General features: G+C 32.7%; 2 protein-coding genes and 1 non-coding gene across 3 annotated transcripts in view; 2 read left to right on the plus strand and 1 right to left on the minus strand.

Annotated features, from left to right (window-relative positions):
* LOC114324425 (ATPase family AAA domain-containing protein 3A homolog) overlaps window positions 1-7,984 on the plus strand; it is a 34,524-nt gene extending 26,540 nt beyond the window's left edge. Inside the window, exon 9 of the mRNA XM_028272266.2 lies at window positions 1,994-7,984. Within this exon, the coding sequence (XP_028128067.2) occupies window positions 1,994-2,242 (249 nt within the window). The 3' untranslated portion in view covers window positions 2,243-7,984. The remainder of the gene's footprint in view (window positions 1-1,993) is intronic.
* Window positions 7,985-10,762: 2,778 nt separating this feature from the next.
* Window positions 10,763-14,913, minus strand: LOC114324426 (peroxisomal biogenesis factor 19). Its single transcript, XM_028272267.2, has 5 exons — window positions 14,585-14,913; window positions 14,290-14,532; window positions 12,359-12,559; window positions 12,022-12,263; window positions 10,763-11,120 (listed from the first exon to the last, which is right to left on the minus strand). Exons 1-5 carry the CDS (start codon window positions 14,649-14,651, stop codon window positions 10,989-10,991), a joined length of 885 nt encoding a protein of 294 aa, XP_028128068.2. The 5' UTR covers window positions 14,652-14,913; the 3' UTR covers window positions 10,763-10,988.
* Window positions 14,914-16,788: 1,875 nt separating this feature from the next.
* Trnas-gga (transfer RNA serine (anticodon GGA)) lies at window positions 16,789-16,860 on the plus strand. The gene has a single exon. It is a non-coding gene; the product is annotated as a tRNA-Ser (tRNA).
* Window positions 16,861-17,548: the final 688 nt, after the last annotated feature.

A 17,548-nucleotide genomic window follows, 5' to 3' on the forward strand; every position in this document is an offset into this window, starting at 1 on the left:
TAAACGTTAACTGAGTTTTAATTAATTTGGACCAGGAGGGCAATACAACATAGTGATTTAATTCACTACTGCATTTTCCGTCATTCGGCTTTTTTGGTCGTTCCATAATAGTATATTAATAATTCCTCTGTAAGTCTCCAGGTCCGATTTGTCTTCCTTTTGAAGAGAAATATTAGGATGCTTGGACTATGCTCTTGTGTAATTCGGTTTTGTTTTATTTTTGGATTAGACTTAAGATTTGTTTGGTCAGATCGGGTCCTCAGTACTTTAGGAGTTCATTCAGAATTCTGTTCTCTTCTGGTAATTTTCTATTTTTTAATTTCCTTAATGCTTCCTTTATTGATATCAGAAAAGGTGTACGACAGGGATGTGTTCTCTCCCCTTTCCTTTTTAATATATACTCCGAACAAATTAAAAAAAACCAGTTGATGAAGCAAACGAAGGCATAAAAATTAATGGATAATTGACAAATCATATCCGATATGATATGCGGACGACACAGTCATACTTGCCAGTAGTATCAACGAACTTCAGAATCGTATGGACAGATATAACACAATAAAACAAAATGGATGCTGGTCAGCAAAACTCAAAAAACTGCCAGACAATTGAAAATAAAAAACCAATTAATTCAACATATTGACTCGTATATTATGTGCCTTGGGACAGTCGTCAACTCGAAATGAAATCAAACAATCGAAATACGATCTAGAATTGAAAAGGCCAAAACAACATTTAACAACATGAGAAATATATTCATCCGTTGTAAATGTGGGTGTACCAACATATCCTCAAAATATCCTGGACGACTCACACCACCAACATAGAAGTATTGTGCCGAATGGGAAAACAAAAAGAAATTTCTTTCACAATTAAGAAACATATTATGAGACATGATAAATGTCATATACTCCAACTGATAATACAGGGTAAAATAGAGAGCCAACACAGACCCGAAAGAAGAAGACATCCATGGCTTCAAAACTTACGCCAGTGGTTTGGACTAACATCGATAGAGTTATTCAGAAACGCTGCAAACAATATTAAAATTGCTATGATGATAGCCAACGTCCGCAACGGACAAGGCACATTGAAGAAGAATGCTTTCTTTACCTCTCCCTCCTCAATGTTTATTTCTTCGTTTGTAGCCAATTCCTTTGTTGGTGCAATATTATCGTCACCTTTAGCAAATAGGGTTCCACAATAGTCTGTCCATGTTTCATTCTGAAGGTTGTAATAGAACTCCATTAGTTACGTCGTAGTTACCCTGAGGAGAGGGTTGATTTGGTAAAACACTATTTGTTCATACTATATTTCTTGATCACTTCTAAATATATCTGTAACGAGTTGGTGGGCTTGAGGTATAACTATCTAATTATGTATCTGAATCACGAATACGAATTGATAAAAGAATGAAATAGAATGATCCGCGATGCTTTGATGTAACTATAAATAAACTAGAAAAGTGTTGATGTTTTTAATGCTGACACGGGCTGGCCGTGAATTAAGAATAATATTGAATAGCTGGCAAAGCGTTATTGAAAACTAGTTGACAACACTTGTGTTGAGTAATCGGTGTCACCTAATTATTTAACAACAAACGTGACGTTTGTTTTGTAGGACATTTAAAAATTAAATTAATATTGTTTTGCTCTTATTTTGGATGCTAATAATCCTGTACAAGTTGTTTCGTTTTTTATTAGTTCGTTCATCTCTTTTCTTTGTTCTCTGATCATTCTCGATATTTATTTTTGTGTTCCGTAGAAGTAGTGGTCCATCTTTTTTTTTGAGCAGCTCTGCCAGTGTTCCCTTTTTATTTGTCTGAGACTTAATTATTCGTTTCATTTCTGATTCGTTTATAGTGGTTGTATGCTTGTTGTGTTCTGTATTGTAAAAAGACTTTCTTCTTTTCTTTACATTTTTCTTCACTTCTCCTCTAAACCACGAATTAGTAATTGCATATGTAATCTAATAAATATTTTCTGGTTTTAAGGTGGAATGGCAATCCGAACAAGAAAGAAGAGAATCGAAGAGTATATATCACTCAGAAAAAGAAGATTCATATATTCCAGCCGGATTGAAAGCTATAGAAAACAAGACTTCCAAGGATACCAAACCAATCAATCCATCTGTAGATCCAAATCCAATTAAAGTTAAGATTGAAAGTACAAACCAAAAAGCATCCAGTGAAAACAAAGACAGTAAATTAGATATCGATAAAAATACTAAGTCAGACCGATAGGTTACTGTATAAGTAGTTGTTGTATGGTGCATTAGGCTAATATCAAACGATTGTCTTTATTGTTTATTCGTTTGATGGGACCTAAAACACCATAAGCCGAATGTTTTCCTAATTAAAATTATATGGGTATGGCTGACTGCTCAGTTAAGACACAAAAATTAGCGTAAATCATTTCATTACATATTTTTTTGTATTATCTATACAGTATCGGCATAAAAGTAGGGTTGTTGTGTGAAAAAACACTTGGTAAGTACATTAAAAAATTTGTAGTGATTAAAATGACACTACAAATTGGAACGATTAAATATCCAAATGGTATTGTTGCAATTTTACTGCAATTGGAATTAAATTACAAAAATTGCAATAACTTCTTAATCTTCCAGTTGAGTAAATTTTCAGGACATAAATAGTCGTGTATATCGGTCCCAGAGGCGGATATTTATTGACAATTATTCTTATTCATGTACCATGACCTTTCAGAACGTTGGTTACCATCATAGCTATCTTAATTTTATTCACTGCCACCCTAAATAGCATGGTTGGATCAATACCATACCAATCTCGAAGGTCCTTCAACCATGAAGTCTTTCTTCGTCCTGGACTGCGTTTGCCTAGTACTCCCGATTTCTCTTCTTGATATGTTTTTTAATCTCAGTAATCTTGATAAGGCGTTGTAGTATTATGGAGTTTCGAATCTTCTCTATCTAAGAAACTTTTAAAATTCTTCTATAACACCATGTTTCGAAAGCCTCAAGGCGATTTAGATCGATTTTATTCACAGTCCAGGACTCGACACCATAAAGTAAGACCAAGAACTCTTAGCAGCGAAGTAGACGAATCCGTAATGCCAATTTTAGGTCTCTGTTATATAATACCTTTGACATATATGTAGGATTCGTTAAAGACAATCGTAATAAAAGTCCGTGTGTTGTTAACAGTTTTAATTAATGAAATAGATAACTAAATTATAGATACTATTAAATTGACGAAATGTAAAAGTGTTTGTGTAATTGCGACTAAAATTTTACGAGTTCTCACAAAAGAAAATGTCTTTGAAATAATCGCGTTTATCTACTTAATATATGACCGGCTTCTCAATATATTAGTACGTCTTAAACTTCGTGTCCTTTCGATTATCGCCAAATACAGCCTCTTTCATTCGAATCTAAAAATCGACTCACTCTTGCACCCCTTACGCTAAAACAAATTCTCTTACATCTAATCTCCCTTTTCCGTTTTCCCCTGAGAACCAACCTATTAAAATTTGATCAAAGTATGTACCGACTTTTTCCAATAAACGAAAATCAATAAAATTAGTCAAGGCGGCTACTGTTTATCTTAAACTCCGATTCCAAACGATTCGCACATGTGGCATATTTGTTCGTATGCGTGAGACCCCTTTTTCGTGCTCGTAATAATAATTTAGAAAAAATATATACAGTAGACTTAAAAATATAAGGTAAAATATTTACAATTCTACATCTATCTAAAAACGGTTCTGGCCTGTTTAATTCTGGATTTGATTTCACCGTGCCTCCCTGCGTTACACTTTAACTGATATCCAAAGTTCAAGGTAAACAGTTTGATCAACTTGCTCAAGTTTGGTACTATTTACATAATATATAGACTGTTTTATATTCTGTTTACTTATTACAAATATTTTGATTTTCCGTCAGGTTTCCGGTTTTCTTCCTTCAGCTCTCAGTGTGTGACTACTGGAAGGTAACTTAGTCCAGGACGGATCTGTTTTGAGATGGACGTTGAGAGGTGACTCATATTTTTTGCAGAAATTGCTTGGAATTAACTCATGTAATAATAATTGAGTTATCCTCCCACTCAAAATGGTCCGGAACATTGTTTAAATAATCAAAATGTCAAAAAATGAAGGAAAAATTCGATTTTTTTCTTCGTTTTTTGACTATAACTTTAAAAGTACTCACTTCCGAGAAAAGTTGTACTGACATAAAAGTTGCGTAATTAAATTTCCTATAATATAGGATTGGCTAACAATTTTAAACATTGTCACCCTTGTGAAAAATAGCAATAATTGCGAAAAAAAAACATAAAAAACAAGCAGTCGCATTTTACGTTTTTCGTCCACTTATGCTACACTTACTTAGGACCTCCATATTTTACACAAAAAAACTTTATGATACAGTCAAACACCATTGTAAATTTGATAAAGGTCAGTTCAAAATATTTTGCAAAATAAATTTTGCAATCCAGTTTTCGCAAAAAAAATCATTTTTTCAAAATGTTGCAGGACTGAAAATAAAGCAGATAGCTTTATACTTTTACATATAGAAGAATACTGTACCTTTCATTTGCAATTTGTAAAATTGAAATCGATTAACTACCACGGCGCCACGAATGTTTTTAAATACACATTAATTTTTGGTGCTACGCGCAGGACAGAGCGGTGTTCGATTCACATGAAATTGATTTCCACCAAAATTTCTTCCAATCTTCATCTAATATATTATTTTCTTACTCTATATTTTGTTGTATTTTAATATTTTAATTCCACAAAAATTAAACTAATTTTATTATTGTTTGTGAAATATTGTTTAAACAATTGCATATGTTTAACAATAATAAACTTTTATTCTATAAGTTAAAATATACGAACAAAGACAATTTTTGCTAAAAAATGTGTTATATCAAAGGACAGAGTATGTGTTTTTATTTTTCAATAAACAAATTTATTTATTTATACCGAAATGTACATACTAAAAATTAAAATTTATCAATCATTATCAAAGGTCATTGGAATGCCCAATCAGAGCAAACTGTCTGCTGTCCTGCAGACATGTATTATACATTTTAAAGTAGAAGACTTTAAAATGATATTGCCAATATTGATGAGTTGCGTTACTGAGACGACTTTACTAAAAGATAGTTCATTCGATTACATGAAATCAACCTCAATTCAAGAATATCCGCCACAAAAAATCATAGCATGTGATCTGTCTTTAAAAAGACAACCAAATGCAACGGTGGCAATAAAATTCTCGCGCTAGAGATTCCATAGTAAATCACGAGAGAAAATCAGTAAAAACGTTAATAAGATAATTTTTTTGATAAAATTGTGGCTTATTTTCCATTGAAAATAGTTGATTATAAATTAATGTTTATTTAAAAAAATTCCTGACGCCGCGTGGTGGTTAACCGATTTTAATTTTTCAAATTGCAAATGAAAGGAGCAGTATTCTGCTATATGTAAAAAAGAAATTCAACTTGCTGTCTGCTTTATTTTCAGTCCTGCAACATTTTGAAAAAATGATTTTTTTGCGAAAGCTGGATTGCATAATTTATTGAATCGATCTTAATGAAATTCACAGTGTTGTTTGACTATATAAGTTTTTCTGGCTAAAATATGAAGGTCTAAGTGTAGCATAAGTCGATGAAAAACGTAAAATGGGACTACTTGTTTTTTTTATGGTTTTTTTTCGCAATTATTGCTATTTTGCAACAAGGGTAACAATTTTTAAAATATTTAACTAATCCTCTGTTGTAGAAAATTTAATTACGCAACTTTTATGTCCATACACCTTTTCTCGGAAATGAATACTTTTAAAGGTATAATCAAAAAACGAAGAAAAAAATCGAATTTTTCGTTAATTTTTTGACATTTTGATTATTTAAACAATGTTCCGGACCTTTTTGAGAGGAAGGATAACTCAAACATTATTATTTGAGATATTTTTAAGCAATTTCTACAAAAAAATATGAGTCACCTCTCAACCCCTAAATGTACTAATATTTTTAGAGATGCGCCCTGGTCTAACTAGCTTTTTAATTAAATTTGAATGTAACTGCACTGTGTCGTCATCATATGTATACAACTATTTCATTAAAATTGAAAGAAGATAGGCGTGATATGTAGAAAAGTAACTTATCAGATAATATTGAACCAAACGATTACGTTACAGAAGAGATTGTAACTTATCTACTTACATTCATTTTTTTATTATTTAAACCATAATGTTAAAGGACCACCCCTTGGTTCAGTACTGTAAAAATTTTACAGTGTCGACAGAAAAAGAATCTTTACAAAGTGAATGAAACGCATAAAAATCAGGATAATTATTATTTTGATTTTAAAAAAATAATACTTTATGACCATATTTAACTTTGGGTTCTGTGGCAGTTATGGAAGGGTTCAACATAACTACATGCCTGATGATGGTGTCAGTCTTAGATGATGTTTTTTAGGGGCTCCAGAACCAGGTTTTCTTTCCGGAACAGTCTAGAGGCTACGACGCATTCGACCGTTTCAATTGATGAATTTAATCTCTTGAAACACCAATATCACGTGATATGGTAATTACAGATCCCCCTTTCTCAACAAGTAACGTTGAAGCACGAACTTTCTCTTCATTTCTGAGTTTCTTTCGCCCCATGGTTTTTACTTAAATTTTTCAAGAAGTTTCACATTGACTACTTGTATAAAGCTAACTGTATGTACAGTACAAATGCACAGAATAAACTAAAGAAAATAAGCGGTCAGCAAACTACAGGAACCTGCCGACACAAGTACGTCATCATCTCTCCCCTCAAACGCTAAACAGGCTCAGACAGAACGCATGCAATTTTTCTTCTAAATTAGTGATTTATTTTGAAATGTAAAGATTTTTTTGGATCAAAACGGCAAACAAGTGTATGTTCTAAAAAAATCGACAGTGTGTAAAAAAGTTTTATTATCAGCTAAGTACTTTTAACACATAACGTGCCATCATCAGAGCTTCCTAAAAGGACATTTAAGATAAGATTTTTTATAAAAAGAAAGATTGAAAAACTTATGTCCTCTTATAAAACCTTCATAGAGAGCTGCTAAACGACACAATAAAAAACATAGATTCTGGGCAAAAGCCACAGATATCGGGTATAACAACCCCTTAAAATGAATAAATTCACATCTAATTTCTTTTTTATTTTAAAACGACAACATGGCTGAGTCAAACCATTTTGAGCCCACGTGAACAGCTGAGGAGGACTTTCATTCATTAAAATGATAAAGAAGGAACCATAATCTTATACGACCTCTATATTCGTAAATAATAATTAAAAATTAATCAAAATTGAAAATGACTAAAACGCCATGTATAGGTTAAACGAATTTTAAGTTAAGATACTAAATTTTAAAGTTAAATTTAAAAAAAAATTACTATTATTAATGTTGAAGTGAAATGTTAACGTGTATATAAGTTATCACAATTCTTTTAAAAACAAAAAGTACTTAGCTGATAATAAAACTTTTTTATACACTATCAATTTTTTTGAGAACATGCACTTGTTTGCCGTTTTGACCTACTTAGAAGTGTGTACAAGTCCTACAGTCTTTTCCAAAGATTTTTTGCCGGCGCTGTATCTGCAAAGATACTGTTGACGTAATGTAATACTCGATGTAATTTGTTGGCAGTCTTTTTAACGAGAATTTGTCGGTCAGTCAGCCATGTAACTTGTTCATTCTGGCGCATCTTGTGGTAGAGTAATGTTTAGATATAAGTCACTATTGTCTTCAAACTGGATACCTATCGAAGAGTTGCATTTATTTTTCACTATTTTGACTGCTCTCGAACGTTTTTGTATTTATTTTCGTAAATTTTATTATTAAAAAAACTGTAAAATTGTGATATTTTGAATGCATCTCAGGGAAATTTTACCATTTTCTCTGCATTCGAATAATTATGATATTTTGTTATCTATTGTTGAAATAGAGAATTTTTATAAAAATAAAAAGTTTACTATTTTTTTACTGTTTACTACCCTTTAACACCTAGAATCTAGGATATTCCTAGATATTCGCCCCGTGCATGACTGACGCCACACCTAGCGTCGTCACCTGACATTCTTGGCGACCACAATTTGAACTTAGCATAATATAAATACATATTGTGGAGCTGTAAATTCTTCTTCTTCTTATAATAGCCTCTTGACCTGTTCTTAACCGATTTTAAGCTTGCATTCGTAGCTGTGATGTTGACTGCCAGCTATCTCGCCACCTTTTAAAGGGCCTTTTTATTGGTCTCTTGTCTGTTACCTTTTAAATCTCTAGATATACGGGCTATTCTCTCGCTGTCCGTTGTCGTCACATGCTGATTCCACTCTCGTCTTCTCTGTCTTCCCCGCCGTACTATATCTTGTAGTATGTTACAGAGATCTCTTATTCTGTCGTTCGGTATTCTGTCTTTCAGTGTTTTCACAGTTATTGACCTTAAAAGTTCTCATTTCTGATGTTCTCAGTGTCCTCTTGCTTTCTGCTGTGTCACATCTTGTTTCTATCGCGTACGTCATCGGTCTCACACATGATTTGTATATGCGTACTTTCCCTTCCAGCCTCATATCTTTATTTCTCCGGATGACATCCCTCAGACATCCTGACGCGTAATTGGCTTTATTTGCTTGCTTTCGGACTTTAACATGCTTTAGCATATCCATAACTACATATTTCGACTCCCAGATATTCGAGACTCAATTAGTCTATTAATTAGTTTATTAATCTATCTATTAGTCTATTAATCTATTCGAGTTCAATTAGTTCATTGTTAACTAATATTTTGCATCTTATGGGTTGCCTTGACACTACCAGGTATAAAGAAATAAGGTGGGGACTACCCTGGTGATGGGGTTGATTAACTTGAAAACACTATTTGATCACTATTAAATATATCGGTAACGAGTTGGTGGGCAACGTCTATCTTCTCTCTAACTTGATGTCTCAATATTAAATGAATAAAGATTGATTAACGAATGATTCTGTAATACTTTCTCCGTATCTATAAATAAACTTGTGATTGTTTTTATTTTGATTGCTGACACGATTCGACCATGAAATATTCATATCAAAATAGCTGACAAAAGCGTTCTCGAAACAAGTGCATTATATTGGGAAATCTGTGTCACCTGGTTATTTAACACAAATAGTAATGTTTGTTTTTAGACCTTTAAAATTAAATGGATATGAATTGCTCTTATTTTGGAATGCTAATATAATTCCTGTACACAGGGATTTGGTCTTAGCTGTTGATATTTTCATGCGCTAATTCTTCGCCACTGTATTGAAAGTCTGTGCCATTCGCTGTAGATTATCCTCGTTATCGGAAATTAAGTACCCTTTCAACTGGGACACTGGTGTCTGACACCGTTGTCCGCCACCGTGCAGCAATGCGTTGTTTTAAACGAATGACTACAGACGAGCCATTTTCGAGTGTCTGGCCGATTTTAGTGGCTCATGCTTTGCTGCAATTGAAAACCGGTGTTTTGGTTTGAAAAGGTACTAAGATTGCGTCTTCAGCGTAACAGGATTTTTATTTGTTTTTCTGCAATCTTATATCCTTTTCCTGTACTTTTAATGTCTTCTATGATTTTGTCCGTTACTAAATTAAAAAGCAATGGGTTCAAGCTATCCCCTTGTCTGATTCCCAAGTTGATTTCGACTTCCGATGTTAGATCATTCTCGACTTTTATTCTGGTTTTGTTCTTCGTATTAATGTATTTAATTATCCTTATCATCTTGTTGGGCTGGTTTTTCTACTTTAGCAATATTAGCACATATTCTAATCTTACACAATCGAATGCTTTAGTCAGATATATAAAGCATATAAATGCAGCTTTATTATATTCCAGAGCTTTCTCAGCAATTTGTCTGGCTATGAATATGGCGTTTATTGTGGGCCTATTTTTCCGAAAACCTTTTTATTCCTCACTAATTGTGTATTCTTCAATTATTTTATTGCAAGTAAAGTCGGAAAAATGAAAGATTACCCATGAACGATCATATCAATCACTTATTTTGTATTTTCTGTCTTTTTCTATAAATAACAACCGATTGTTATAGAAAAAACAGTAAATACAAAATAAGTGATTGATGTGATCGTTCATGGGTAATCTTTAATTTTTCCGACCGTATTTTTGTTAAAAGTTGTGCTCAGCAAGGTGATGGTACTGTAGTTGGTAGGGTCTTTGCTGTTTTCTCTCTTGTGTATTGGTATTGTTATACTCATCCTCCACTGGTCTAGTACACACTGGCTACATTTATTTCTTGAACGGGAATCTATGTTTTCAATTAACGTTTCTCCTCCGTATTTTAGGAGTTCATTTGGTATCCCATCGGGTCCTGGGGCTTTTGTGTTTTTTAATTTACGTATGTTATTCGTTATTTTTCTTTTGTGATTTCTAGTTCTGTGTCGTATGTTGGATTCACCTTCATATCCTATTTTTTCCTCTTTGTCAGGTGTTATAGTATTTTTCTTATATCGTTCTTCTCTAAAGACATATATAGTTTTCTGCTTAACTATGTCCAATTATTTTATGTTCTTGACAGAACTGAAGTAGTTTATCGCCTCTTTCTTTTCATTGTCTTAGTCCATTTTCACCAATGATGTTTTTTCAACTCTACTTTCCCACTTTTGCACTAAGATCTTCCATTGTTATTTCCCATTGTTATTGTTATTATAACTTGTAGATATCTATAGAACTGTTCAATATCTGCGAGAGATTGTGTGAGAAAAAACAATATAAAAGAAACGAAGATATATTTCAACAAAAAAAGTAATCAAAAAGTAACAAACATATATTATGTCACATATTATGTCCTATTACAAAATTTGAGTAAAGTATTATGATTGTTTATTGGATTCCTTGAATACATATTACCTAAAAACAGTAACATATTGGTAACCAGTACAAATCTTCCATTATCCCATTTTTAACACAATAAAAACAAAACATCTATCATATATATCTACATTAAATTACATTCTGAGTTAGCTTGAGCCGGATTGGGGAAATTCATAGGATTTCCTTGCGGATCAAAACTAAATGGGGTTTCTAAATCTCCTACTAGTTCAGCAGGGGGTTGTCCATAATCTTGAAGCTGTAATAAAATTAAATTTGTATTAATTCGACATTTTATAGAACCGATGTTAAAGATAATCTTATGGTCTATTCCCACAATAAGTTCAAATTGATAAAGCAAGTCCCAGAGTTCATTATTCGATGATAATAATTATAAATAAAGCTAACAAGCGAGATCTTTCAAAATTTTCTTATATTCAGATAAGTTTAATTTTCAAATTCTTGCCCCCTTTTTTTCAGCCAAAAAATATCGTCCTCTAGCCGGTTTCAAAGATGTATTTTTGCTTTCTAGACGAACACACAAATCCCATCCCTGTTAAGAGAGGAGTGAGAGAAGGAGATGTAATATTGCTAAAGCTTTTCAACCTAGCCCTCGAAGACGTCTTCAAAACTACAAATTGGTCAACCTATGACATTAGCGTTAATGGCAACAAGCTAAACCAGTTCAGATTCGCTGATGACATTGTGATTATAGCAAGCTCATTCGAGGAACTGCAAATTATGATGGAGGAACTTGCAGGCAGCTCCCAATCTGTCGGCCTAAAAATGAATATGAGAAAAACAAAGATAATAGCAAACACAGATGACCCCAGACATATAATTATAAATGGCAGTGAGATAGAAAAAGTCCAGAAAAGTACCTAAGCCAAATTCTGAAACTTGACAAAGAGAACCAATGTGTGGAAATTACTAGGAGAGCAAGAGAAGCATGGTCAGGATTTGGCAAACTTAGATACTTAAGAACCGCAAAATACCCCAAAAAATATGTGTTCAACGAGGAAGGTAGAAGGCTAAGAATAAGAAGGAGCTGGTTTCAATTCAGTCTTAATAAGATCATAGGGAGGCTACCTCTAATCCACCTCTAGGCTACTTAGTAGAGCTCTGTGGGCATTATTATTATAATACAAGCATTACCTTACCTTTTGCATAAGCCCCAAAACTTTACTAAACCTCTCTGTCTTAATCTCAGTACTATCTTCTTCTGTTTCTTTATTCAACTCTTGTAATACTTCCTCCATGAGTCTCTTCTGGTTCTCATATCGCTCGATATCTTTTTTATCTAAAGTATCTTTATTTTTTTCGATATATTCTGGTAATCTCTGTACAAAATCTTCTAGGCTTGGTCCTAATACTTCTTTGGACAGTAGGCCTTGCATCATACCTGAAAAACAAATGATAAATATTACAAGTTTAATGAATGAGCATATTGTAACAAAATTCTAACTACTTATTTCAGATGTAGTCGTATTTTCGTACCTTGCATAAACGGTAAAAGATCATTTTCTTGGCCAGTTTTATCCCCAGTGAACATCTTCATTAGTTCTTCCTCGTTCAATGGGGCCTGAAGTCCTTCAGCTCCAGCATTTAAAGATTGTATGGCTTGGGTTATAGATGATGCAAAGTCCACGGAATTATCAGCTGCCTGAGTAGGGTTTTCGAGAACTTGTTGAGCTGCATCTGAAATATAAAATTAACTAAAATAAATTAATTCAATGAAAAATATTCAAAATGAGGTCAATAACTACCAACATGGTTCGTGAAAACCAAACTAGAAAGTTCAATGATTTAAACCAATTCGACCCATGCAACGAAGACTATCGTAACTCAAAAAACGTTACATTTGACTTACTATTATGGTACATATTATTACTCTTTTTAAGCTTTATTTGGTGGAAAAGTATGGTAAATCAGGTATGAATTTTAAGGCAACCAGTAAAGCATTTGCATGTGTATAGTAAGTTTACTGACCCACACTCCTGCAAGCAAAAACCATAGTAAGTTGCAAGAAACAGTGGAAGGTATTCAAAGTTTGAGTTTTTTGACTTACTATGGTTCTTTTCATGAGGATTTTTCAGTGCGTCACAAATGATAGAAAAAAAGGTAAGTCCGTGATAATATACATTTATAACATTTATTCTAACATGACATTTTAGTTAAATCTGACAGTTGTCAAATTTTATTTGCAATTGGGCATAAAAACAAATCTATTTTCTTTGATTTGTATAGTCTTATAAATTGTACAGATTATATACATAGATATATTGTATAATTAGTAAATAAATTTTTTTCTATTATAGCACCATCTATCGACAACTAGAATAATCACCGAACTAGAATAATTACCAATGTAATCACCAACGTGCCTTTTTTTCTGTCATATACAATTTAATGCGTTAGAAAAAAATCGAAAAACTGTGACGCACTGAAAAATGCTCATGAGAAAAGCATATAGTTTTCTTTAGTTAGACTCTAATTTTAGGTTCTAATTAACTATAGAAATGTTTTTTATTGCAATTTTTTAAATAGTACTGTTTTGCTTCAATAAATCTGTTACTAGTAAGTCTAGTCTAGAATAAGTATTTTTTCGGTAACTGTTTCAATGAAAACTATAATACCTCTACAAAATTTAGCAAAAAATCTTTTTTTTGTTATGCTTGATCTGTCAAATCCCTTAAAACCTTTTATACATAATATAACAGAAATTTAAATTTGTAAGACATACATACTTCTTCCAAAGATAACGTCATTTACTGTTACTAAGTCTAGAGTAAGTATTATTTTTTCCTTAATTGCTTCGAAGAAAACTATAGTAAGTCTACAAGATTTAGCAAAAAAATGTGTTTTTTGTTATGTTTGAAATACAGGGTGTGTATAAAACATACAACTGGAATTAATGTAATATTATTCAAATGGCTCAAACACTATGTATGGAAATAAAATATTTTTAGAATGTTTTGTTAATTCGATTAGAAATTAAAAAAAAAATTGTTACATCTAAAATTTTTTGTGAAAATAACTTATCTGACCGGCCTCAAGAGGCAGCGGCCTCTCGGTGATTGCACCGATTCATTTATATGGCCAGCACGCCACTGCCCTCTGGGTACAGAAAACTAGATCTAAAAAAATATTATTAATGTTAGGCAAAGTATTTACTTGTGACATATTAAGAAAATTGTAGCAAGTACACATAATATTTGTTGGATAGCGTTGCGGACACTTAACTGTTACTCCATTATTAAGATTATACCAGGATGCCTCAATTAGGTTGTAGTCACCACAAATACAGGACTCACAGTCACTGAATCTATCCGCTAAGTCCAACATATAGGTGGAATGCTCCTCATATACTGACCCAGATGACCGTATCTAGTGTTAAACGAGAGAAGATAAAGTAGTAATGTACTTACCAGCCATTTGCTGTAACTTTTGTTGAATAAATTCGGGTGTGACCTGTGCATTTGGATCAGCTCCAGCTAGGAAATTAGCAAAATTTTCTTCGAACTGATTCGCCGCCTGTTGTATGAAATCGTTAGACCACTCTTGACCCTCAATGTTGGCACTTTGATTTGAAGTACTAACCTCTTTACTGGAGGTGTCAGTCTTGGCATCCTTTTGAGTAGCTTCGATCTTTGTGAAGTCTTCCAATGCACCTGAATAGAAAAATATTAGTAAAGTATCATTTTGATTATGTAATAACTGTACTGTCTAAGAGATTCGATAGTTCTTCATCTACGTTAGTTTTTGGTACATCCTCCTTTTTGTCGGTCATTGTGATTACGTAGGAAATGGGGTGACACTACTTTAATAATATATTAATAATTTATATCCTTATCAATTAATGTGATATTAATGAAGTGGTTTTTCTAAACCTTATAATTTTAAACACCTACGTATATTGCTGTGTGTAAGTGAATAATCAATTTGTACTTAATAAAATGCAATTAACTAGTTACAAAAATATAATTAGAGTATTAAAAAACATTAATTTCTCTCAGAATCACATTTCCACCTGATAATGTGTCACTGTCATCTAAACGTCAAAGTCAATCAATGTCAAGTTCTTCTTTTTCTTTTCCTCTTCTTTTCAATATTTATTTAGACAGACTTACAAGTCTTGTATTTCAGGCATATTATATTACAGGCATTTCTTGTCTTGTAGATGCTTTCTATTTTTAATTTTATATAATTTCTGTCTTTTCTTTCTGTTATAAGTATGCTTATTACTTAATTTGTTCTTCTTGATGTGCCTATCCGTGACGAATGTTGGCGACCATCGTGGCAATCTTTATCTTATCTGCAGCAGCATGATGTTGTTTTAAAGCAGATTCTGAGGATCTTCAACCAGGATGTTACTCCCCTACGTGGATCTCACTTTGCAAATATTTTTTCTTGTAGGAGGGCATATATCGATTCATTTGGCATAATGCACTCAAAGTATTGTAGCTTTCGAGATTTGATGGTAGTCATGCAGTATCAGTACCTTTAGGTTCTTTCTTCATTCTTCTGAGGACCTCGACATTTGTGATTCGGTCAGTCCACGGGATTTTAAGTATTCTCCGATACAGTCACATCTCAAATGCTTCCAATCTTTTGCATATCTTAATATCTACGTTCAAGTTTCACGATTCAATACCATAAAAAGGACAAAGATGACGTAGCATTGCAGTATTCTTACTTTTATACCAAGAGCGAAGTTGTGGCTCTTGAAGAAGCCCCTTATCCGTTTGAAAGTTGACCTCTTTTCTGATGAAGCGCTCTTATTTCCTGGTTGTTGGTTCATTTTTTATATGTTATGGTCCGAAGTAATTGTAATGCGTCACTCTTTCTACTGGTGTTTGGTTGACGTAGAGTTGGCCTTATTTCTAATTATTTTCAGATTTTGGTTGTTAATTCCCTAATTCCCGCTTCTTTTAGTATTTATAAGCTTTTTCATAAACAACCAGACATGCTTAAGTAGGTATATGTCGCAATTTACGTCTCTCCATCTCTGGAATTAGGCTTATACTTGCTTATATACTGAAGCAAAGCCCCTCTCGTACCAACAGGATTTATGAACCCGAACTGGTTGGGGGAAATTTGACTTTCACATAGCTTGTAAATTCTCTTATGAATTATCTTTAGGAACAATTTTAGGAGATGACTCATGAGGCTTTTCGTACGGTATAAACTCAGACTTCAGCCATTCTGTTGGTATTTCTCCAGAGTTGTAGATGTAGATGTTGTTCAGTATCTTTGTGATTATTGCTATTGATCTGTTGTCGATTAGTTTGAGTAGTTCTGCTTGTATATTATCGCAGTCAGTCTGCTGCTTTGCCACTCTTTAGATGTGTTATTGCAGAATAAACTTCCTGCTCTAATATTCCTAGTGCATCATTTACCTCTTCTTCTAGCTCAAAGCTGTTGCTGTTATCTCTTTGATCTTCAAACAGTTTCTCTATGTATTCTTTCCACGTCCATATTTTACTATGTTTCTGTTTAGTCCTGAGTTCTTTAACTTTCCTTTGTATACATTGTGACTATCATAGTTTGGATGTAGAGTGTAGAGTCTCAATTTGTTGTTTCTTTTGGTTTCGCTTCTCCAATGTGTCTTCTTATTGTTATATTTTTGAAGTTATACTTCTTTAGGCGCGATTGGGAGTGAATTTTTATTATTCTGCGCGTATGCGCACACATACAGTATGGAGTATGGAGTTCGTTGTTAAATCTTTTAAGTTATGTATGTATCAGTCCAAAAAGGGCATCGAAGGAATATATTAGTGTTTTTAGTAAATATATTTATTGTAATTTCTGTGTCTTTGGATTTGTCTTCCTCGGGAATAAGGTAGTAAGTTATATTTAAAGCATTTTTTACTTCACTTGCTCTATTTGTCACTATGTCTGGAAATCTTGTAATCGGTAAAAACAAAGGGAGTATAGCTCAGTGGTAGAGCGTTCGACTGGAGATCGAGAGGTCCCCGGTTCGAATCCGTGTGTTTTCAATTTTTTTTTTATTTTTGGTATTGTTTTAATAAACATTTTTTAAAAGTAGTAAGTAAAAATTAGTTTAATCTTTAAATAAAATACAAATAACCTGTTAAAAGTATATTTATTTCGTTGAAATCATATAATAGAAGTATAACTTCTTACGTGCGTACAAATTACACACACACACGTTCTTTTTTTTTTCTTGTTTAATTTATATGCCTTTTCTTTAACTTACTTGTTATATTTTATTGATCATACACGTTTATCGGAGTAGCATTTCTTTCGGCTTGTAGTATTTTCTCATCACTTCTACTTATTTTTGGTTTCGTTATCACAAAACATGTATTTGGATTTCATATTGACTATTTTTATGTACAGCTACGAAGCCTCTACAGCACCTGCAATTTGTTACTAATTTAACGTCTGGATTAACTCTCAATTTAATTAAGATATTAATCAGGAAATAATTTAATTAACTATAATCAGACAGTTACCCAAGGGTAGGTATCTATCATTCTAGAAAATTAAAGTAAGTTAAAAATAAGTAATTAAAAAGGTACAGGCAACTACTGTAGATTGCAAAATTTATAAATTTTGTCAAAGAAAAGGACGCAAAAGAAAGATGGTATATAAGTAAGTACATACTTATAATAAGTTATGTATAAAGCTTGTTTATTTATGAGTTAGACTAATAAGTGAATT

This window comes from Diabrotica virgifera, chromosome 3 (genome assembly GCF_917563875.1).
Source record: "Diabrotica virgifera virgifera chromosome 3, PGI_DIABVI_V3a".
Classification (NCBI taxonomy): domain Eukaryota; kingdom Metazoa; phylum Arthropoda; class Insecta; order Coleoptera; family Chrysomelidae; genus Diabrotica; species Diabrotica virgifera.

Bases quoted from the DNA above. Each gene is read 5' to 3' on its own strand.
- LOC114324426 (XM_028272267.2), bottom strand. From the start codon at position 14,651: ATGACCGACAAAAAGGAGGATGTACCAAAAACTAACGTAGATGAAGAA. The intron at 14,533-14,584 runs GTACAGTTATTA...TTTTCTATTCAG, and splicing joins ACTATCGAATCTCTTAGACA to GTGCATTGGAAGACTTCACA. The intron at 12,560-14,289 runs GTAAGTACATTA...TTTATATTTCAG, and splicing joins AAAGTTACAGCAAATGGCTG to ATGCAGCTCAACAAGTTCTC.